The sequence below is a fragment of the Hesperophylax consimilis genome, chromosome 27, assembly GCF_061612785.1.
Source record: "Hesperophylax consimilis isolate HC1 chromosome 27, BYU_Hcon_1.0, whole genome shotgun sequence".
Taxonomy (NCBI): Eukaryota; Metazoa; Arthropoda; class Insecta; order Trichoptera; family Limnephilidae; genus Hesperophylax; species Hesperophylax consimilis.
In genome coordinates, this window is record NC_142862.1 from 12,272,301 (window position 1) to 12,297,146 (window position 24,846).

Here is a 24,846-nt window from a genome sequence, read left to right on the forward strand (position 1 = left end):
TTAGTTTGACAGATACGGAATTTTCTTATTATTATCAAAAATGTCTAAATAAAAACATTGATAATTCGTTTTAATTTCTAGCTTGTGACAATTATTTCAAGTTTATCATCAGCAACCTTACACTTTACGCAACTCCAAAGGTGAATCCTGGTTATTTGTGAAAACTTAGCTGTTATTACTAATGTCAGCTAATGTCTTATTGTGCCGTTGAAGGAGTCATGGAATGATGGAAAACATTGATAATCAAAATAACATTCTTCCTGAGGATACTACAATAAAGAATTCAGACCAAGAAAAAAGTCCTAATAATGAAGAAACGTCTGAAAATACCGTTCCTAGACTACAAACTCGTCCTCTGATCAAAAGACTTTACGAAAAAACTGGTGAAGAGAGAAAAAAATCATGTTCGAATGTTCTAAACAAAAGCAACACAGATTCAAATAAGTCTTTGGAAAAAGTGGTTGTTTTTCCTTTGGTTGAATGTAAAGTTGAACCAATTGAAGGAACTCTAGAAAGTTCTTTGGCGGGAGATACAGATAATAATAATGAAAATAGCCGACAAGAAATTAAAACAGAATGGGAAGACTTAGAAGCCGATATTAAACAAGAACCCACGGACTACCACTCATCTGATGATGAATCACAAGTAAATATTCATATTATTTTTTGCAATACATAGTCATATTTTTAAAGTATTATTATCTTTGATTTTAATAGTGAACTCGAAGGTCATGTAATAGTTTTATATTGCCAAGAGATTGTCATTTTACACTCGGATGGTGAGTTTAAACAAATGACAGCATAATTTTAATACAACTGTGTCATTTTTTAGTATCTTGTCTTTTGGTCCAACTAATGGCGGTTGGAATTCACATAATTTCTTATCCCTTTCGATAATAAATATTTAAGATTCAAAGCACTATTCTTTTGCCTGTCCCTCGATATTATTGATTTGAACCCCACAGATTCAGATCACAGCTAATAGCTATCTTGTTGACTTTTGAGGTAATAAGCCTGGCTGGGTTTTCACAGCCTTGCAATGGCTATCGTCAGGATAGACACTGCCTGGCAAGGCTAAATCAAGGCTCCCACATCTGCCCTGATGATGGACACTGCAAGGCTGTCTGAAACATTGCCTCAAGAAGGAGGAGGAAGTGTGACACGTCATAGTTTCCCAAAACTAAAACAACACCCCACATCGCTTTACAATAAAATCAGTATAAATACTTTTCTTTATATTTCAGCTGCTTGATGATGAAGACCCTGAATACAGTATCGTCTCCCCTCCCAAGAACTTTAAGCCCGCCTCGAAAGCCAGGAAGCGGAAAACCAAAAAGAAGACAACTAAAGAAGCCAAAGAAGACTCCAGCGACCAGTCTCCCGTCAAGGAGTGGGAGGTGGAACTGGATATCCCGCAGGAGATTAAGATTGGAGTTCCCGATCGCAGGAGAACTGTGAAGCTTATATCGGAAGAGGAAGCTAGCAGGTGAATATTATTTTATATTGTAATACAAACTCTATTATATTATCTCCATTCTGCTTTTGCGATATCATTTGAAATACATATTAACTTAATCTAAGATATCATCCTGACTGGCAGGTGCATAATTTATTTAATAAACAATAAGGATGGTTTATTTCACAGAATTTGAACAATTTATCAAATTCTAAAGTAGATTTTCAAGTTCTGTAACTTAACTTTCTGAAAAAATAACAGGACTTTCACAGAACTTGAATTTTTACTTTGAAATTTGATGAATTGTTCAAATTCTCTGAAACAACCCGTCCTACGGCTGCTTCCATTCGATTTTCTTACTTTTGTTTATTTTAAAACTGACTGATGTGTACACGGCGTTGCTCAATTTTTCTCTATTTTCTAAATCTTCCTGAAAAAATTCTCTAAATGATAGTGAAAACCCTATCAAACTCCGTTGCATAGTTTAGAAAAACTAAGCGCACAAATAGACAGACACGGATAGTGACTTTGTTTTATACTATTTATTGCTACAACTATTATTAGGTGTATTTTTATACACTCCGTATATTGTATTTGCAGATACGTACATTGTTTTATATTTAATTTGTTAGTTGTAAATAATAAATCTGTTGACTAATCGTTTACTCTTAGTGACAAAGTGCAGTGGTTTGTACAATGTGATTTTAAAATACTTATTTAAAGGATTTTTTATTTGCGTTCTTAGTTCTTGTGTGGTGCCTGCTCAGGCGACAACTTCTGCTGCAGCACAAAGGAAAAACCTGAAGACAGAACTCGCACTATCGGACAGTGAAAGCGATGTTGATTTCATCGATGAATGCACTGACTCGGACTCTAATGAATTCACCGATTCAGATGATGAAATAGAAACTCCCGTCTGCACAATCAAATGGACCAACAAGTTATCGACTCCTTTGAAAATAATACCATTCACTAAACAACAAGGATTACTAATCAATCTTGAAAATAAGAGCCCAATGGATTACTTCAGCTTGCTTGTCGATGACCTTTTTTTGCTTTCGACCCTCAAACAAATTAATGCCAACATCATTGAACTAAAAGAAATTTATTCTGGTTTGAAGAATGCCGAAGAAGTCACATTAATTGAATTGCGAACATTCCTGGCTGTGTTATTTAGGATAGGCATTTTAGGAATCGAAGATATGGACATATATTGGGGGGAGGAAAATGAGATATTTAACTTTTCCTGGTTCAGAGAGCAAATGACCTACAAGCGCTTTACTGTGATTCTTCACTGTCTCGAGTACGCCGATTCTGAATCTGTTTCCTCACCAATAGATGCCCTTTCGACCATGAGACCAATCATCGATTACTTCAATGCTAAAATGCAAAAAGTTTACTGCCCCGGCAAAGAACTGATCCTGAATGGAAGCTATTTGATATCACGCAGACGTCTGCTTTCTCGTGATTTCTTAATTCGGAGACAAAAAAAATATGGGTTGAAATTATACCATCTTACCGAGCCTAATGGTTTGAATTTAAAATTAGCTGTCACAACGATTGATTCGAGTAATTTTAATGTACAACCAACAACACAAACGGTTGCAAAGTATCTGCTAAAAGACAATCTAAATGCTGGTCACGCCGTTTATATGCACTATCATTTTAGCAGCGTAGATTTGGTTCAATATTTTTTGCAAAACGACACATATTGTACCGGGATGCTTTGTAAAAATAGAGATAATAATCCCACAGATGTAACGATGACGAAGCTTACCAAAGGGCAATACAGAATACAATATGCAGACGGTATAACCGTGGGCAAAGTCTACGATATTCTCTTTATATCCACTGAGTTCGATGGACAGATTGTGTCGACCACGAATAAAAAAGGTGTGGTAAAAACCACACCGGACGCGGTTCTTAATTTCAAGAAGTATATGGTTACAATCGATCGTAACGAACAACTGTTGTCGTGCTATTCATGCGCCATTAATAGGCTCCCCTGGAAGGTTAAAGTGTTCATTCATGTACTTGAAATGTGTATGGTCAATGCGTATCTTCTGTTCAAGAAACACATGGACAAGAATGTGGAATATTATGAGTTTCGTCTGAAGATTATCAATGAGCTCAGTGAGGTGAAGAGAGTACAAAGACCAATGCGCGGAAATGAAAATAATGTGTGATTTAATTATAATGTTTTCAGTTTATTAATTAATTACTCCAATGTTGCCAATTGTTCTGTTTAATAATAGATATTTTAAATAGCCTCAAAAAAAACATATAAATAAGCATTGTGTCAGTTTAAATATTGTCATTATCACATTTATTTTTCTATGAGTACTATGGCATTTTTATATTTTTAAAGTTTTTTTTCCAATTAACCTGTGTTTTCTTCATCCTTTAATTGCCCAACCTTGTTTTTTTTTTAATAATGTGAATCCGCACAAGAGTCTCAACTGCTCCCAGCCGTCTGGAGCCAGTGAGACTATAGCATCCCCAATATGTTGTGATTGAGGTAGTGGCGAAGGTAAGGAGATGGGGGAGAGGAAGGTGGGGATCTACCTTGCAGATCTGGTCACCAAACAAGGGCAAAGCCATTTCAAGCAACGTTTCAATTCTGAATGGTGTCTACGTGATGACTTTAACGAAAATATCTTAATATATTGTATCTTCCACTCAAATTTCACATGCCGCAAATATACTATTATATGTTTTATTTTAAATGAGTAATTTGTGTAATAACACAAATTAATTGAATACAATTTACTTGTGCACGCCGGGATTGAACCCGCGACCTCCAGCTTACAAATCGGGAGCCTTACCCCTTGACCGCGGAGACCAAAGAAATATGATTGCATACTAATTTAAGATATCCTAATATTAACTATTAAGTCTTTAGGTACGGTATGCCCATATATCGGCACACCACTTTATGCCCCTTGACACTTGTCCCTGTCACCTGATCATTCAACATATTTATGAAATACTGACAATAACTTATTTTTTATTTATCAAAAATAAAAAAAATCCTAAAAATAATAAATATCATTACCTCCATTATTGATACTTCTCATTATTGAATAGAACCTTCACAGAACTTGAAAATCAACTTTGAAATTTGATGAATTATTCAAATTCTGTGAATCAACCCGTCCTAATTTAGACTTAACTAGACTTAAGAAAATCAGTGGAGAAACACAGTGAATTATAAGAATTCTAGAATTTGTAAAGCTGAATGTGTTTATAAAAAAAAAATATTTGCCTCGATATCATTGCCTTCCAAAAGCAAACATTATAAATTGCAAAGGTCAATGGTGAGCTGCCCAAAAACAGTCATACAGAGATCGGAACAAGACTGAGGGCAATTAGCCCGACAGCTGGAATGAAGCAGGATCGCAAACAAGCCGAATACTTCTTCAGACAGCAGTTTGGGGTGACCTACCCCACAAGGGAGGAATGGGACGCGGTTCCAGGTCCTACCTCCAAACAGGAACTAATCTGCTTCACAGACGGGTCCAAGAGCAGGGATCCAAGAGGGAACTCGTATACCTCTAAGAACACACTGTACTATGTTTCAAGCTGAGATGGAAGACATCTTGGCCTGCGCACAGGAGAATATTCGTATGTATCGGGTACAGGAATAAGAACATAAGCATATGTTCTGATACCCAGGCAGCCCTAATGGCACTGGGAAGTAACCGATGCGACTCCAGACTGGTGATGGAATGCAGGACTATCCTTATAGAACTCGCTACCATCAATAAAATAACCCTAATCTGGGTACCAGGAAATAAAGCTATTAAGGGCAACGAGCGGGCTGACAAACTAGCAAGGAAAGGGGCGAAAGCACCACTTGTAGGATCCGAGCCGGCCGTAGGAGTAGCAGCTTGCCACACAAAATTACATATTGATAGGTGGGTCAAATCCCAGCACCGCAAAGAATGGGAAAGGACATCTGGAATGAGATAATGCAAAGTACTCATAAAGGACCAGACCCTAGACGAACCTAGAAACTACTCGATATGGACAGAAACTCGCTGAGGGAACTGGTAGGACTACTAACGGGACACTCATCTCAGGAGACACATCCAGATATTGGTAGTGGAAAACACCAATAGATGCAGGAAATGTGAAGGGGGTGAAGAGACTCCAATTCACCTATGGTGCCAATGTCCTGCCCTGGTGGGAACAAGGCTCAGATACCTGGGGAGACATACAGTAGAACCAGAAGACATAGCCACATACCCAATAACAACCCTGGTGAACTTTATTAAAGGGACTGGGTTGTTGTTAAAGGATTGAGGTAAAATGGGAGAGAGCACAATGGGACTATGGCCTAAGTGCTCACGGGAACTACGTGTAAACCGTCTCCGCCCTTTAAAAAAAAAAAACACTATAAATTTCAGAGACCATCAGAAATTTACCTTTTGAATGAACACTATTACTAAACTGGAAAAATTACGATATTTGTCAAAAATTTAAACAAAATAAATAGACATTTCAAATATAGAATTATTAATTATTAAAAATAATTTTAGTCCCTACTTTATCCCTTGTCTGAATCATTTCCACAATCCGTTCCATTGTTGAAAATCAAAGCAAATCCCAGTTATAGAGGTCATTGAACCGGAGTTATACACGGCACTCACTACACAGAAAGACACCACTAAAATTATTATTTTAATAAAGAAATGACATTTTGCATTTTGTTTATTAAAAGAAAAAAAATCAAAAGAAGTTTCAAGTTTTAATTTAAGAATGTATCAAAACCAGAGTAAAGTTGTACTCGCATAGATGCATTGCTTGCACACAGCATATGTCAAGATAGTGCGAAACGTCACTGAGACATTTTCTTTATTCTTGCTTCCACCTATATATTGTGTTCAGCAGGAGGAATAAGAATTACATATTTTAATAATTGTTTTTGAAATATATTGTATTATGTTTATTCTGACGTAGAAACCATTGGTTACGAAACATGATACTTTTGATTAAATGGTGGTTTATACAAAGTATTTTATTTTCATATAATTAAAAAAGGATACTTGAATATTCAAAATTTTTTAAATAATAATTATGGTTATCTGTGAGTACATTTAAAATCTAATTTTCTTTGAATTTAAGTGTCATTTTCAAAATTGGAACTGACTGTGAAGTATTGAGAAACATGATAAAGTAGGTAGCTACTAAAATTATTTTATTAATAACTGGCTGACGTGTACCCGGCGTTGCTTTTTACCACTTGATTACGAAAAATTGACTTTTCTCTACTTTCTATAAATATAATATGCATGTATCATATATGTAATCTTTCCGGAAGAAATTCTCTAAATGATAGCGAACATCCTATCAAAATCCGTTGCGTAGTTTAGAAGAACTAAACGCACAAACAGACAGATGTGGATAGCAACTTTGTTTTTTACTATTTAGAGACTAGATGGGGTGTACCCAGCTTTGCTCGGAGACTTTTCTCTACTTTCAGCAAATATAATGTGCATGTATTATACATACAGGGTTTTCCAATAAGAGGTGTTATTTTGATATTCAATCGTAAAAGATCAATGCTTTCGTTGCTTGTGTGGCACGTAGCGCCGTCTCGTTGAAAGTAAACGTTGTCCAGATCAATACCATCCAATTCCGGCCATAAAAAATCATCAATCATCTCTCGATAGCGCAATCCATTCACCGTAACTGTTGCTCCAGCCTCATTTTCGAAAAAGTAAGGTCCAATGACTCCGCCGGACCATAAACAGTCACACGTTGAGGATAGAGAGGCTTTTCAACAATAGCTCTTGGGTTTTCCGAGCCCCAGATGCGACAATTTTGCTTGTTGACAAAACCACCGAGGTGGAAATGGGCCTCATCACTCAAGATGATTTGCATTTGATTCACTCAAGTGAATTTTAATAATTTCAATGCGTTGTTGAAGCGTGTATCGTTCCATTTTTATTAATAGCGTAGTTTCTACTTGTCAAATGTCAAAAAATGACAACTTCAAAAGTAACATCTACCGAAATAGCGGGCTATTCAAAATAACACCTCTTATTGGAAAACCCATAAGCCTTCCGAAAGAAATTGTCTAAATGATAGTGAAAACCTTATCAAAATCTGTTGCATAGTTTAGAAGAACTAAGCGCACAAACCGACAGACGCAGAGAGCAACTTTATTTTATACTAAGAGATTATTGTCTTTTTGTTAATTTGAATTATAAATATCTCGTGATTTTTCACGGGTCTGGGCTAGTTTTTATCATATTATTAAGGCGAAATAGGTAGACTTGACCTGAAATTTGGCATTTTTGAGGTCACTTTTAGACGTATGGACACTTTTCTAGAAAAAAACACAAATTGATTTCGAAAGATCGTTATTTTATCTTGTAAAGTAAGTTGTAAAATTTTGGAAAATTATATTATTTTCATACCATAATAAAGTGTTACCGTTGGACGATATGCAGATTTGTTGCATTTTCAAAGGCGAAGTTGTATCATACAACAAATATTTCAAATCATATAATAATACAGTATAAACAATCAATAAATTATCTATCATATATATGTATAAGAATTTTGTTTTTATTTCAAATAAAATTTAACTATTATATTGTTTTATGACGTCGAATAACTAATTTGAAACATGCTGTATGTAAGTAATCTGTTAGGTTACTGTATTAGTGTCAAATCTGGCTGCCATAGCTATACCACTAATGTTTTTCAATATATTACTGCATGTACAATTAATTATAATTATTGGTTTGTCATTTAGATTTCCCATCTCAATACCGGTGTCCCGGAAGATAAAGTCTGAACCTGGCACGGAGGTGAGGCGCCGAAACAGGAAGATATTCCCGTGCAAGCAATGCTCGGAATTGTTCACCGTCCACGCTGACTTGAGAGCGCATATTATCACACACCAGGTGGAGACACGGTGAGAATAATCCTTCCAACTCTTACGACGGGTTGTTTCAGAGAATTTGAACAATTCTTCAACTTTCAAAGTTAAATTTGAAGTTCCGTGAAAGTTCTTTACAAGTTTTGTTATTATTTCAGTTCTGTGAAGTAACTGGCCTATAACAATATAATAACAGAACTTGAATAGGACAGTCACAGAACTCGCATATGAACGTTGAAATTTGATGAATTATTCAAATTTTATGAAACAACCCACCCTTAGGACCGGTTGTTTCGCAGAAATTCAAATGAAACATTATCATAAAATTTTGACATTTTTTGTTGTTGTTGTGAATACTGCACAAGAGTCCCAACTGCTCCCAACCGTCTGGAGCCAGTGAGACTATGGCATCCCTATATGCTGTGGGGAAGGGAAGGAGATGGGAAAGAGGAAGGTGGAGGAGTATCTGGCTATTCAGATCTGGTCACCAAACACGGCTAAAGCCATTTCAAGATCTGAATAGCCAGGTACTTCCCCACCTTCCTCTTCCCCATCTCCCTCCCCTCCCCAATACCCTCAGCCTCACAACATACCCCAATTGGGGATGCCATAGTCTCACTGGCTCCAGACGGGAGCAGTTGGGACTCTTGTGCGGTATTACTGTAAAAAAAAAAAAAAAAAAAAAGCAACTTTTCAATTCTGGTGGTCTTACACCACCAGAGCGATACTGAGAGTGTCTTCCACTCTGGAACGCGCTACAAATATATCTCATATTATTTTAAATGATTTAATCTTCAAATAACGCATTTTAAGCAAATAAAATTTACTTTCGCACGCTGGGGTTTGAACCCGTAACCTCCGGATTGCCAGGCGAAAGCCTTATCCCTCGACCACACGAGGGCGTCAAATGTAGATTCTAAATCCCTTACTGCTTTTGAACAAATTGTAATCAGCAGAAGAGGACAACTGTTGCTAAGCTCGTCAACTTATAATTTGATCGAAAGCTGAAACGCACCTAGAATCGGTGTTTAAAGGGATCTTTCAAATGCCAAAAAACACAATGGCGCTGAATGGCTATGTGAATTTCTGGGAAATAACTGGACCTTAATCTAACAAATTTAATAGAGAATTCGACTTGGTCGAGGGATAAGGCTCTCAACCAACATGCTGAAGGTCGCAGGTTCAAATCCCCGATTGCTCAAGTAAATTTTATGTGATTAATTTGTGTTATTTCACAAATAACGCACTTGAATAATATATAGTATACTTGCGGCATCTTCCAGAGTGGAAGATGCTCTCAGTATCGCCCTGGTGTAAGACCACCATTCAGAAATGAAACTTTGAAGCTAAATGGCTTTAGCCATGTTTGGTGACCAGATCTGAATAGAAAGTTACTCCCCCACCTTCCTCTTATCCATCACCTTCCCATCTTCGGCCAAAAAGCGTGTGATGTCACGGTACACGTGCGGCGGTACTGTAGCACTGCTATTCGAATTATGAATTGTATTTCGTGTGATGTCACAAAACACATTTGCTTACATTTTACTTAATTTTGAAAGATCATAACTTCGTCATTTTTGGAGATAGCCAAATATTTTACATAATACATTCTCATAAAAAAATAATAAATTGGAGATACCTCATTATTTGTATTATACATTTATTATAAACAGTGTCCAAGTCTAATATTCTGTGTCTTTTCCCTTCCAGCCACAAGTGTGCGCTATGCAGCAAATGCTTCACAAGAGCGCACGACCTAACATTGCACAGACGCGTGCACTCTGGAGAGAAGCCCTACCCGTGTACGCACTGTGAGAAAAGATTCACACAGAAGATTAACATGGTAAATTTCTTCATATTCATGCTGCTGTACAAATATTATAGATTTAGTTGTATTGATAATAATAACATGGCATTTATATGACAGCCGGCATAGTCCAGTGGTAACGCATTGGACTGCCATTCCGAAGGTCGCGGGTTCGAACCCGGCGTGCGCAAATAAATTTTATTTGATTAGTTTATGTTATTTCACAATTAATTAATTAAAATAATATATAGTATATTTGCGGCACGTTCCAGAGTGGAAGATACTACCAGTATCGCCCTGGTGTAAGACCACCATTCAGAATTGAAACGTTGCTCCAAATGGCTTTAGCCGTGTTTAGTGACTAGATCTGAATAGCCAGGTACTTCCCCACCTTCCTCTTTCCCTTCCCCACTTACCTTCAGCCTCACAACATCCTCCAATTGGGGATGCCATAGTCTCACTGGCTCCAGACGGGAGCAGTTGGGACTCTTGTGAGGTATTCACTATAAAAAAAAAAAATTTAAAAAAATATAGCGCAGTTTAGTGTCATTTCACTTCAAGTGCGCTTAACTACTCGTATAACAAACTTAAAAAAAATGGTAATTCAGTATTAATGGTTCTTAAAATTATTCCTACAGTGTGCCTTACCCAATACAGATCTAATATTATAACACTAAATACACTGTTTATACAAAATGATGACAAAACTTAGAATAACAATAACAGCAGGACAGGAAAAAACACGAATATTAAAACTAAAACATTACATAAAACAGGAGGCAGTTTGTGCTCAGAAATGAGAATTTTCTGAGCAGACACTTTAAAAAGGTACAATAAGGAGACAACCGAAACCAAACAATTACCGGAAGTTTTAGAATATGGCTTATTGTAAAATATTGAAAAGAAGTTAAAATTTATAAATGGTAAGATTTTTTAAGTAATTTTGTTTTTAAAGCCCGTTTAAATTCAGCCAAATTCTGGAGATTAGTAAGAGCTGAAGGAAGTCTATCCCAGATGAGAGGGCCTGTTACACTAAGGACGGGTTGTTTCGGAGAATTTGAACAATTCATCAAATTTCAACGTTCATTTTCGGGTTCTGTGAAAGACTTATTCAAGTTCTGTTTTTATATCATTGTAGGCTAGTTGCTTGACAAAACTGAAATAAAAACAGAACTTGAAAAAATCTTTCACAGAACTTGAAAATGAACTTTGAAATTTGATGAATTGTTCAGATTCTCCGAAACAACCCGTCCTAAAAGAACGATCATAGTAAACGCGACTATGTAATGACACACTCCCTTTGTTTAGTATTGAAACAGTTTTTTGGATAATACCTACCATTTTTCCCATCATATACCATTTCCTTCCCTAAAAACAGCCTTACCCACATTGGAGAAAATAAGAAGATTTATGTTGCACTGTAAATTGTCGCAAGTGAGTCGAATTCGTGTCGTATAACAAGAAGGTGCAATCTCAGTATCGTCATTGTATTATTCACATGCTTTGTGCTAAATATCAAAATTCTCTCGTTTTTCTCGTTGTGGAGGAAATTTCACCCGAATAGTGCAAGTGCATCGAGAACCCTATTGCCCGGATTCATGGGAATTCCAGGTAGGCTGTTTCCTTCATTCCACTTTTCCTGTGATTTATTCAAAACCAATTGAATGAGCTCTTTACTGTCGTATTTTATTATAGATTTGATTTACGGTTCATTTTACGTGTAATAGAACTCGTTACACCCTGCATAAATATTCTCTATATAAACACGAACTAACCACTAATCAAATCAGTCAATGTACCGACTCTTCATCAAACGGACATGTTGTCATTTTGTATTCCTCAAGATTTGTTATCCTTTCCAGTTGCGTCACATCCGAATACACACGCACGAGCGTCCCTTTGCGTGCCACATGTGCGGGGAGAGCTACATCGACCAAGGGGAGTTGGCCAAACATGTGCGTCTCCACACGGGCACGCTGCCCTACTTCTGCAATGTCTGCAAGGAGAGGTCAGTACCCACTTCCCGACTTTACACCGCATCCTAAGGTATAAGCATAGATAAAAGAAACGAGGAAGATGGTCCATAAACCATTAATTAGACAGATTCTTGGATGATTTGAAAGCTTGGCTATCATGGAAAGCATTCATTTCTAAGTTCCTGATGGTTATCTCCGTCACTAACAGCATAGACTATTCTATCTCCCAGCCTGTAGGCCTAACTTACCAACTGTCATACGGTGGAGAGAGTAATCTTGCTATTGAACAGAATTAATTCGGATATCTACGTATTTAGTATCAACGAAGCTGCCTTTAAAAGGCTTGCTCTCTTGCTACTTGTATAGTTGATACCTACTTTTTATATTTATGTAATTCTCCTTTAAAATTAACAATTTTGTTTTGTTTAAATTGAATTGAATTAAACTCTGTATCAGTCACCACGCTTCCATGGCATATCTCCCTTTTATTTATCAAACGTGGTGATTATGATTTGTTGAACGGCCACGGATTACTTCGTAGATCCTTTAAAGGCGGCTGCGCCAGTTTGTTATAACTCTCGGTGTCTAATCACTCTGCAAATAAAACTTGTGCTAGTTATGATTGAGCTTGGACAGCCAGTCTGCCAGTGTCCTCAATAGCAGGCGGTAGTAATAATTCTGTAATAGTCCCTGACCTTGGTAGAAATGGTATCTATCTATCTCTGTATTATCAACAGCTCTACCTTACTGTTACAAGTGCCATCTGTGAATTACACCTCAAACTAATATCTAGTATAAGATGTCTAAGTATAAGTAATTGGAGGTGTTTCCAGGCCTCTCCGTGGTTTATAACGCAGATGATGATGTTTATATGATACTTGGTTGCAGGTTCTCATCGCAGGACGAGGTCCACACCCACAGCATGGAGGAGCATGGCACCATGAGGGGCGTGCAGGCCTGCGCCGTGTGCGGGGCCATCTTCCCCGACCGTGCCAGCAAGAAGGAGCACCTGGTGGCTGCGCACTCGGAGATCAGGCCCTACCAGTGCAATGAATGCAGTAAGAGGTAATCAATTATAAAATAAAGAAGAACTCTGGAAATATGTTCTATATAGATTTGAATTAATCTTTGGTAGTGAGGTGATGTGAATGAATGACTTACCAATTGGTTCTGAATTCTGCATGTCATTGTCTTATTATATTATTATCTTATATTATATACCCCTCCCCCCTTCCACTAACTCCCCCACTATACATCACGTTTTTAGTGTCAATTTAAGTCACATAACTGAAACGTGGACTAGTATAAAATTGAATTGCCAAAAATCTGTTGCATTTGGAGCTTGGATGATTTCACCAGATAAACAAATCATATTTACTGTAGAAAAACATGTAAAACTCGATTTTGGCAAATTGTGGGTTGGACACTTTCTGCTTAACTGCGTCCAATTATTGTAATGTAAGTGATTGATAGCCTAGCAAATCTGTTAGAGAGAGTACAGAGACGTTTCACTAAAATACCAAGAGCTCTGAAAGATCTACGATACGAAGATAGACTCAAGGAACTAAGATTACCAACCTTACTGTGACTTGATCGAGACTTTCAAAATTTTATCTGGACATTACAGTTGCCCTAGCATCCAAGAAATCTTCACTACTAATAAAAATATAAATCTCCGTGGACACTCAAAAAAAATTACCAAAATGCCTTTTGCATCTAATCCTAGAAAACACTTCCTTGCAAATAGAGTAGTGGATGCTTGGAACAAACTCCCACAACATGTCATCGATGCAACAAATATAAATCAATTCAAAGCTCTATTGGATTCACATTTGGAGAGAAGAAAGGACTTAGTTGAAACTTAAAACAACTCAATTACTGTCAAACTTGTTGTGAAATCAGATATGAGCGCATCAGCAGAATGTTGCCTGCTCATTACATAATAATAATAAATTAAATCTGTACCATTCCAGTTTCAAGCTGAAGGCGCACCTGATCAACCACATGTCCGTGCACACGGGTTACCGCGCTCACTGGTGCCCCGTGTGCGGCAAATCCTTCAGCGGCGAGTCGGGGCGCAAGCTGCACATGATGCGCCACGCCGGTGTACGCCCCTTTGCCTGCCGCACCTGCGCACGCGCCTTCCACAGCCGCGGCCTGCTGGCCAGACACGAGCGGGCGCACTCGCAGCAGCGACCCTACACTTGCCCCACCTGCGGCTTGACCTTCAAGTCTTCGGATTCCAGGCACCGCCATCAAAAGGTACGCAGTTTTATCACCTCATAGTAACTACAAAACAAACACCGAAGAAAGATGAAAGAACAACAAAACAAATTAGCCTAACCTAACCTAATTAGTATATGTTCCCTTTTTGTCCAATTATGTATCAGTAACTATGGAAGTAAGTGTGCTAGACCGGGCCGTATTTAGGCTTTGTAGACCCCAAAGCTGACCGTATAGTGCGGGCTCTACCAGGAGGTCTAAGGGGCAATCCATATGCCCCATTAAAATGGGTAAAAACCTAAAAAGAAACATTGAAAAAAGTTTTTATTAAATTATTGTAGAAAATTTGACTTTACCATATGTATTTAGAAGTTGTGAGATTTAATGATGGAAAAATGTGTATTCAACGTGATTTATACCTGTTGACAAACTGCTTTATTGCAGTTTAACGGGATTGTAGCTTGAAAACCAATATTAACATTACATATAACTTAACTTGGAAATACAAATTGCACCACTCGAGCAATTGGTTGTATATATACATACATTTACTATGTTATTGAATTAATACCGCTCCTCAAAATATTAACATGGTAACTAATGAACTGCTTACTGCGGTTTAAAGCCAATGAATCCACCTGGATTTCGTAAATACGGCCCTGCTGCTATAACCCTACTAATGAGAGTCAGTGGTATACTAAATCATGCTACCAACATCACCGGTGCACAGCCAGGAAACATATCAAACGCACACCCAACATTTGTTCACAGATAAATTTTGCCACGAGCGGGTCAGTTTTTCTTTCGTTCTTATGTTCAATAGTTTGACTGTGGAGTGATTAATGATGTGGCCTTTGTGTTTCCTCCCTTCTACAACTTGAGAGATCTAGGCTCACTTCTTCCTTTCATCAAAAACACCCTCCACACGGCATCTCCAAAGATGATCTCACAGAGGGAAACGCCTCCCTTATGTGCAATTAATCTTAATATTTTTTTTGTTTATTTAACTGTTCAGAACCCCAATGTGTCCACATTTAATTTGCAGAATGGCATCTAGATATGCTGGAATTATATTCCATTCTATGAACGAAAACCCATGAAAAATCAAGGGTTATAATTGTAGGATTGATAAATATATGTTTGCTAAAAAGCACAAACCCCTCAAAAATCACAAAATCTGACATAACTTGTTAAGATTTATCCCAAAGATATTAGAAGAACGAGATATGCTATGTTGGCCGCTGGAGTACTACCTAATTAGGGTACTTTGAACGGTATCGGGACGTGTACGCACAGAAATCTGTTCTATGTATTAGTGCGGATACCTTAGCGCAAGCGAAGGTGTGCAGTAGTATTGGTGAACAAAACCGGCGACACTCGGCAAAACAATTCCACTCAGTACGAACTGCGCATAGCACATCTCGTTCTTCTAATATCTTTGATTTATCCTAAAAAATTTAAACAAAAGAAATATGCTTTTCAAATATAGAATAAAAATAATTTTCTGGTAAACAAATATTATATTATAGGTAGGTAGGTACTTTATCACTTATCTGAATTCTTCGTTAATTATCAACTTGATTTTGAGTTCCAATTTTGAAAAAGATGTTTAAATTCAAAACAAATCTGAGTTACAAAATCACAGAGATTAATATTTTTGATGATTTCCAGATAGTACATCAGCGAGCCCTGCATGAATACAAGTGCGAGTTTGCCGGTTGTTCGTCCACATACTCGGTGAAGAGCAACATGCACCGCCACATGCGCAGCTACCACTACGGCATGAAGCCCTTCCAGTGCTCCCTCTGCAGTGGCTGTTTTACCAGCAACTCTTCGCTGGCCAGCCACAACAAGGCCAAGCACTCGGCCGTCCGGGACCACCACTGCCAGCTGTGTCCGCACAAGTTCATAGACCTTAAGTCCCTCAAGAGACACTTTAGGACCAGGCACTCCAAGCAGACTAGCTAGTAGTGATTCATGCGGGAAATCTATGTCCTCACAAGTTCAATAGCCTCAAGTCCCTCAAGAGGCACTTTAGGACCAGGCACTCCAATCAGAATAGCTAGTAGTGATTGGGAAACCATCGATAATATAAATACAGGGAGATATGACATGCAAGCGTGCCACCTGTCGCAGAGCTATGACCAAACTGCAGATTATCAAAGCGGCAGAGCCAATGAAGGTTATGCATTTGGTGTGTACGTAGAAACAAAGGCAGGCTGCCGCTGTGTGTAGATACTGTTTGTAATAGTATGGGTAAACGTTGTTAGCGACACGCAAAATGATTCATGGGCCCCCATAGCCCTTGTTTTTATTATCTATGGGAAAATCTATACAAATTTGGCTCTTCTGTAGATTTGTGATGAAATTATATTAAATAAATATATAGAACCTGAGAGAAAGCCAACTTAATCGGGGTTCCTTGTGAGATGAATGAAAATTCATTTGAATAAATTTTTCTACTGAGAATACTGAAATGCTAGAAAAAAAATAAAAATAACATTAAAAAATAAATAAACGCATGTTTTTAGCTTGCGATGTCACTATTTTATGAAAATGATCCTTTTTCATAATTGATATTTTAAAACTAATAGTGGAATTCAACTTTAGCTAACACACATTGTTTTAATTAATCTTTAATTACGTTTACAATTGTGATAGTTGGTTAAATTTATATTTTTGGACTGCTATTATTGACTCATAGATACAACAATGAACATAATTTTTCAGTAAAAGATAGTTTACCATTGTTTGCTTTGATATTTTCCCGTAAGCTAAAAACATTATTTGTATGTTTAGTTTTCGATAAACTAAAATTTAAATGTGGGCAGAAATACGTAAGTGATAAGTCTAATGCCTGAATTACACCTGTCAAGTACTCGGCTGAAACAGTGCATTCGACCGACTGCTAATGTGATCAGTACAGTCATTACTCGGTCTAGTAGCAGACGAGTGATTTGGGGAAAACAGTGGAGAAGCAAGACCCAAAAATTTTTTAAATTCTCTTAATTTTCTCTATTTCCTCCATCGCGAAAACATGTTAACCGCACTTTAAACTAATGTCAATGAATTGACTCTTCTACACATGATTACCTCTACTCTCCAATAAGTTGCTCAGCCGAGTCACAAAGCTAGTGACTTGGCCAAGCACTCGGCAGGCGTAATTCGGCCTTTACGGTAAAACCAGGAGAGATGCCAACGTTAATCAACATAGTATTATATTCTTCATAATTGGGTGGCATTTCTCCCGCTTTTATCCTAACGCTAATATCACTTGGACTTAATCAAAGTTTAAAACGGCCTTAATGTCATTGATTTAAAATTTAAGTTATTGACAGATTAATTTTTAAACTGTTCTAATTGATTCTTGGGGTCTCTAAGGACGGGTTGTTTCGGAGAATTTGAACAATTCATCAAATTTCAACGTTCATTTCCGGGTTCTGTGAAAGTCTTATTAAAGTTCTGTTATTATATCATTATAGGCTAGTTGCTTGACAAAACTGAAATTAAAACAGAACTTGAAAAAATCTTTCACAGAACTGGGAAATGTGGGTTGAAATTTGATGAATTGTTCAAATTCTCCGAAACAACCCGTCCTAAAAAAATGACATTCACTCCAAGGGACATTATTCTTTCAATAATAAGCAAAGCATTATTATTATATAATTGAATTAAATAAAAAAGTAACTGCATTGTTTGAATCACAAACTCAATAAGTATCGGTAGAAAATTTTAATTTGATTAAGTAAAGATTTTAATTGTTCCCTTTTGATATTCACAAATTTAATATGTACAATATATTTAGAAAATCGGAGTAATAATGAAATACAAATTATGGTAAAGAGTTTTATAAATTATTAGATAAATAATATGAAGAGAAGTTTTTAAAAATTAAAAAAAAAAATTGTCACTAGATATTTATTTATTATATTTTTTTTTGTACATATTATTTTTTATGCACTTCATTTTTACGGAAACAATTTTTGATATTGGCATAATTTTGTCAAAGAAATTCATTACTAAGCCACTGAAAATAAATTTTAATTTATAGATAAAAATATAATATATAATTATTGTTAAGGTTGGGTTATTTCAACTCTCGGCACATTTTATGATCAGCACCATTTTGAATCTTTGACATGGTCACTACGTGCCGATTCTCGGTATGTTTCAAATTTAGATTAAATTGTGATCAACTCTCGAGCGTAACAGTCATGTTGTTATGATTATCAACAGTGGTGGAACTATAGTATTCACAGGGGGGGAAGGAACAAATGGGGGGGGGGGGTGATCAAATGTGACGAGAGTTTGAAAGTCCAACCTTAAAAATCTATTATATTTTATTAATCAACATTATCAAATTTTCAGGATTATTTATGCTAAAAATACAAAAAAACAGATTTATAGACTTTTATTTTGCATGTTGATATTATTTATTGTCAGAAAATAGGGAGCTATTTATTTTGTTTCATATTATGTATTTTTTTAAGAAAAAATATAATTGCAATTCCAAGACATACCTAGCAATACTAATATATGTATGTTTGGAAAATTGTAAATATGTATAACAGGGAATTAATATTTATTTTTTAATTTATGTAATTATGTTAATAATAATTGTGTAGCAAATTATTTCATCTTGATTGTTTCAAAGCCCCTAGTACATATTGGCGTATATTGGCCGTTGCACGTGTTCAGTCGGATTGTTGTCGATTTTCTTGCACACGTCAAAGGATCTTGGCGCCAACAGCGTTCACACGTTGGCGTGTTCCAATGCATTAGACCAACGTCTTATGGGACTTGGCACAATGTTGTTATCAAAATATTAACTGGGTGAGTTTTATTTACAGGAAAAATGTAGTCAAAATTTAAACATATTTATTTATTATTTTGTACGGGCAAATCATTTTAAAGAGCACACGTATGAATGTATTTGTGTATCCTGATAGTGGTTCAAAAATAGTTTGGAACACCCAACGGCAGTTCCCTCTTACCCTGCACTAGTCCTAAGATACAGTACAACACTACACAAGCAAGTATCTCTGTAAAATGATTCTACTGTAGATATGTAATTATTATATTTGATGCCATTCCTCGGAATAGTTTTATTATTTAAATGAAAGCTGTTGTTATTACAGAAAAATATGTTTTAATGTTTTTTTTGTCAAGTTATAGGATTTTAATGGTGTTAATAAATAATAATGAATTTAATGCCGTTTTCTTTTTATTGTATTCTCTGATGGAAAGGTCATTGGACAACATTTATACATTTGCTCTTCCCCAAACCTCTTCTTAATACATTTAATATATACACAGCTGTCGCTATCCCCGAATGCGGATGTCACATATGTGATCCATGAAGTTTTCGCTTAAATACACATACATTGTGTTAAAAAGTGCCACGTGGTGGGATAGATTGCGTGCTATACACAATATCGTGCGCTTAGATTGCTTGCTATTGTCGTTGGGCAAAATGGCTGCCAGTGGACAAGGGCAAGTGGCTGATAGCTTAGTTGTAACCTCCCTGTTTCTCATAAGCGAGGGTTGCAACAGAAAGAGAATAAAGCGTAAGTACATTAGCAATGAGTCATTAATTTGTGGAGTATCTCAGGGGTAAATGAGATGGGAAGAGGATGGTGGGGAAGGCATATCACAAAAATATAAACCTGAAGAATGTCCACTCCTGTGCTGCATGAAGATAAATATATATTTTTTTTTACATTAATTCCACACTGAGGGAAATAATTTCCATATTTGGGGATGCTGTGTGGAGGGTTGTTTTGAGGAGAATGAGGAGTGAACATGGGTCTTGAAGACACCCATGTGGTAAGAGAGCGGAAACACAGAGGCTGGCAAATTGTTGCTGCAAAACGAGCTGTTGAACTCAAGAATGCTGAAACAGCAGCTCCACGCAGCTCGCAGGACAACAGTAAGCCTCTCTGCGGTCAGAAGAAGGTTGCGAGAAAAGAAAATTGCGGCTCGCAGACCTGCTACTGGCCCGAAATTGACTGCACAACATAGCAAGGAAACCATTGCAGTTTTCCCGTGAGCGTGTTAATTGGACTAACGAAGAATGGAGGACTGCTCTTCTCGGATGAGACGAGGGTGGGTCTATTCTGCAACGACAGGCGAAGGAGAAAATACCGAAGGCAGAGCGAATGGTTTATACAAGCCTGTATTGAGGAGAAGGTGGAGTATGGGGGTGGCTCATGCATGTTTTGGGACGGCAATTTCATCAACGGCAAGACATGTGTGTTTGTAAGACAACGCTCGTTCCCAGACCTCATTAATTATAAGAAATTATCTGGAAGAAGTTGGGATCCTTGTATGCAGTGGCCGGCGAGAAGTTCAGACCTCAACCCAATTGAGCACCTCTGGACTTAAAACGAGGAGTGCGGTCACGTGATCCTGCCCCAACAATCCTCCAAGACCTTCGAGATGCTGTTGTTGCAGAATGGAAGAGCATTCCTCAAGAAAACATTGTGCGACCGATTAGAGCCATGAAAGATCATATCGATTGCCTAGCGCACGCATGTGTTGTGCAAGTGAGTTTAAAGAAAAAACAATAACGTGTTTTGGAAAGCATTTATCTAGATTACTCACTTTGTCAATAGATGTTTTTTCGGGAAATTTTCATTACTCATTTCATCTAGAATGGATAAAAAGCGGAAATTCACATTAATTTTGTTGCTTTACACATTATAATTAACCTGGAGTATTCTTATAAATTAAATTTTCAAATTGCACTTATCACATTTGTGTGCTAGACCATCGATATAGAAGCAGTAATTAGGGCAAGAGGGGGTAGCACTGGATTTTAAGTAGCATTTAGCAATTTTTATTTTTATTTTTATGTGTAGTCCATTGTCTGTTTCTGTAAAATATTGCTTTAATAATATATTGTCCATTGTTCTCTTCTTTCACAATTAACACTGATAAACAAAAATGCATAACATTTATTTATTTTTAAAATTTATTTAATCATCTTTAAAATGATTTATCATAATAGCACTCTTTTCTTTGATTAACTCTGGTTAAAACTATTTTGAAAAAGATTTTGCAATAGGTTGCGATTTTTGTGACGCCGAGTGTATTTATAAAAATATAATTTTGCAAAAACACAAGTACATTATTACGATAATAGAAATAGCTAGGACACACCGAAAATTTTGCATTGGCAATCAAAAAGTTAATGAAAACCTTCACTGTGTATTGAGAATATAATAGAAACATAAATCAAGATTTTTATATAACAACTAGATGTACCCCGCCACGCGTTCCTGTGGCTTAGTCGGTCTGTCCAGATAGAAAAACAATAGTGCGTGTTGTTTTTACATCCAAAAGATGGCGCTGTATTTAAAAAAAGCATGTTTGTCCTCCAGATGGCGCTGTTTTTTAAAAAAAAAGCATGCGTATTCGAATGCAACGTTGTGTCAATATTTCAAAGCAATCGATGAAGAATTTTTGAATATTTAAGATTTTGAACAAACGAATATTTACATTTTAATTTATATAGATAATGCTATCTATTGATTAGAGATCTTTTTAAATAACTGTGCATTGTGACAGTTTAGCAGAATTCAAATCACAAAGTGACAAAAAGTATCTGTGGCGGCAGTTCAGAAGCTAATGTTTTCATTATTGACAATGATGTACAGTCAAGTTTATTTAAAACGAACTTACAAAATTTTTATTCTTAGTTGTAGCGAATTGCTGCTGAGTTAAGTTAAAATTTGTACATTTTCTTTTATTAAAACATGAAACTTTTTTATTGTTATGTTACAAACTTGACAGCATGTTAATCTTCTAGAAATTTCTAGAGGGCGAAACTTCCATCCCCTATATCTTCAAAAGCACGCCCTTCAGGTAAAAATAAGGAACCTGCTTCATGGGTGGAGGATAGAGAGCTACCACACCATATAACTCCCTTGATTGTGCCGGGACTCGTTTCTGAGTTTTAGCAGCATGCACATTGTACACTTACTTTTATAATATATATTGATTACTTATGCTAGGGGCCTCTAGAGGGGAAGGGATGGTTATTTCAGTTGAACATAAATCTATAATGAAACAAACTACAATAAATTATTGAAATAAAACACAATTAAATTTTTACGCAATAAATTTCACATTTATTGTATGTAATAAATATCTTTTTGATTAACATTAGACAGAAGATTTACATTTAGAAGTAAAGTCATCACACAGATAGTTTTTTTTTTTCAAATAAATAATGATAAATGCACATAGAACTAACTAACTATTGAGATTTCAGGTCAGACTATTAGAGATAGAGATATAGAATACTTACAAGGCTACACAAGTATTCGATACTAATCTCGCAAACAACTTGTCACGCACAGTCCGTACACATAGCTACAAGACCAACGTCGTCACCAATCATCGTTACCAGCATACGCATTGCGACAAAATGTCTTCAAGATACACCATGTTCAATTTTTAAGTCTCGACTACTTGAGTGGCGACAATCTCACCCAGTTGGTCTTGGGAGACTGGCGTCGCCGATGAGTTGACAAAATCTCGGTAACGTGTACCTGTGTACGAACCTCTGTGTAGACATATTGCGGCACTCACCAAGATACTTGAATCGCCGTGTATCGGATACTTGTGGACGAAGGACCTTAGACAACCACCTATTTATTTATGTAGACAATATTTCGAATCATAGACCAAGCCCGTTTCCGACCATTTTCTGGTTAGGTGGGCTATTTTTATCGACTGGTAAATAGTCATTGAGATAGAAACACTGCAATCAAGTTCACAAACCAATAAACTACAACTAAATTCTTTATAATATTATATAGGTCGCGGAATTAGAGTTGAGACAACTATCACAAACTTAGGTGTGTATTGGTGAACATGTATATATTTCCGACAGTGATATCCTTACCAAACGCATCTAAGAAACAAAATTTCATCTTGCTTATGCCCATTTATTGTTATTAGCAAGAAAGGGACAACACGGCATATACAGGGGATTTTTTCCCTCAGGGTCTCCTGTGTGGAGCCAATGTAAAAAAAAAAGTTTTAAAAAAAATGGGCAGGTGGTCAATTTTTGTCTTTGCAAAGAAGTCATTTTGATTGTCAGGTCTTGCGCTGTACGGGCCGGCGGTCTACCTAGTAATTCTATATCATTGGAGAGGGTACATAAAGATTAAAAGCTGCATTGGAATCCATAAAACTAGGTGCCCTTTGACTAAGTACATATTAAACAACCTTGCAAATATAATTACAGTTAACAAAAATTTGAAAATCCATTTGTTGGGCAATCAAGATTATCTCCTTCACCAAACAAGCTCTATTGTATATTTAATAACCAGATCAATCGATTCCCCAAGGATTGTAAAAATCTGTGCATATAATAAGTTAAAATGTGGAATATTAATTAAAATAATCAAATATGCCTCTTACAAGATGTTCCGGAAGGTTTATCACTGGGTTAAATGCCTATAAGTGAATAGTCAGAAGTCCCCAAAACTTTATCCTTTCCTCCACAAGACTAGGGATAAAGTAGATAGAACCAAATCCCCAGTCAAGTGGAATATATGCACAGCATCGCAAAAAAAAAAAGTTTAAGGCTTAAAGTAATATTATGTATATATTGATGGCAATGTGATTTAAATCTAAAAATAAATAATTAATTTGATGTTTAAAGATTACAAAATTATACTTAACATAAATAAAAATAAATATTCGTACACGTCCCGTATCTCCGTACATCGAGAAAGAATAAAATACGATACGTAGTTAACGGAGAGACCCAAAGACGGAATACAAACGTCGTATAATCACAGATATAACTACAAATAACTTAAATATAATACACCATTCTCTTAAAAAAAAAAAATTGTGACAAGGATTAAGAATTAAGAATCAAATACACAGGGATTAAACATAATAGAGAAAAAAAGACTGATAAACTTTGAGTCGTGAATATTACATCGACGAGATCAGATACATATGATTGTTCGCAATTGTCATGTCACTGGCATGCAATACTTCATAAGCGACATGATACAAATTGTTCAGCATAGAGAAAAAGAAAGACAAGTATGTATATGCAATATTGTCCTTGGAAGTCCATAAAAATGAAAATTTTAACAAATATTCAGCATTTTGTGGATGAACATTCTTCCCATGTACAGAACTAAGGACCGCCATACACCTTGACTTGTGCAAGTATACTTGAAGGTGTGTGGTATGAATATTGCACAAATTTGATTGAGTTTCCTGACTTGCACAAGTCTGATAAAAAGATTAAATTTTCAAACTGTATACAGTGGTGCCTCACACAACGAACTTAATTCGTTCCAGGAGCAAGTTCGTTATGCGAAAAGTTCGTTATGTGAAACGCGTTTTCCCATAACAATACATGTTAAAAAAAATAATTCGTTCTGTAGCATAAAATATGGTAAGATGACATAAAAAAAAGATAAATTTTTTGTTATTATTTTTATTTAGATACATCTAA

General features: G+C 36.3%; 1 protein-coding gene across 1 annotated transcript; it reads left to right on the forward strand.

The window, feature by feature from the left end:
- The first annotated feature begins 34 nt into the window (after nt 1-34).
- On the forward strand, nt 35-18,590 carry LOC149410597 (uncharacterized). The gene is made up of 8 exons (XM_089647782.1): nt 35-646; nt 1,245-1,486; nt 8,223-8,384; nt 10,059-10,191; nt 12,018-12,163; nt 13,020-13,196; nt 14,105-14,393; nt 16,026-18,590. Exons 1-8 carry the CDS (start codon nt 224-226, stop codon nt 16,320-16,322), a joined length of 1,869 nt encoding a protein of 622 aa, XP_089503908.1. The 5' UTR covers nt 35-223; the 3' UTR covers nt 16,323-18,590.
- Nucleotides 18,591-24,846: the final 6,256 nt, after the last annotated feature.

Coding starts and splice junctions, on each gene's coding strand:
- LOC149410597 (XM_089647782.1), top strand. CDS start 224: ATGATGGAAAACATTGATAATCAAAATAACATTCTTCCTGAGGATACT. Junction 647..1,244: donor CATCTGATGATGAATCACAA/GTAAATATTCAT, acceptor TTTATATTTCAG/CTGCTTGATGATGAAGACCC. Junction 13,197..14,104: donor TGCAATGAATGCAGTAAGAG/GTAATCAATTAT, acceptor GTACCATTCCAG/TTTCAAGCTGAAGGCGCACC.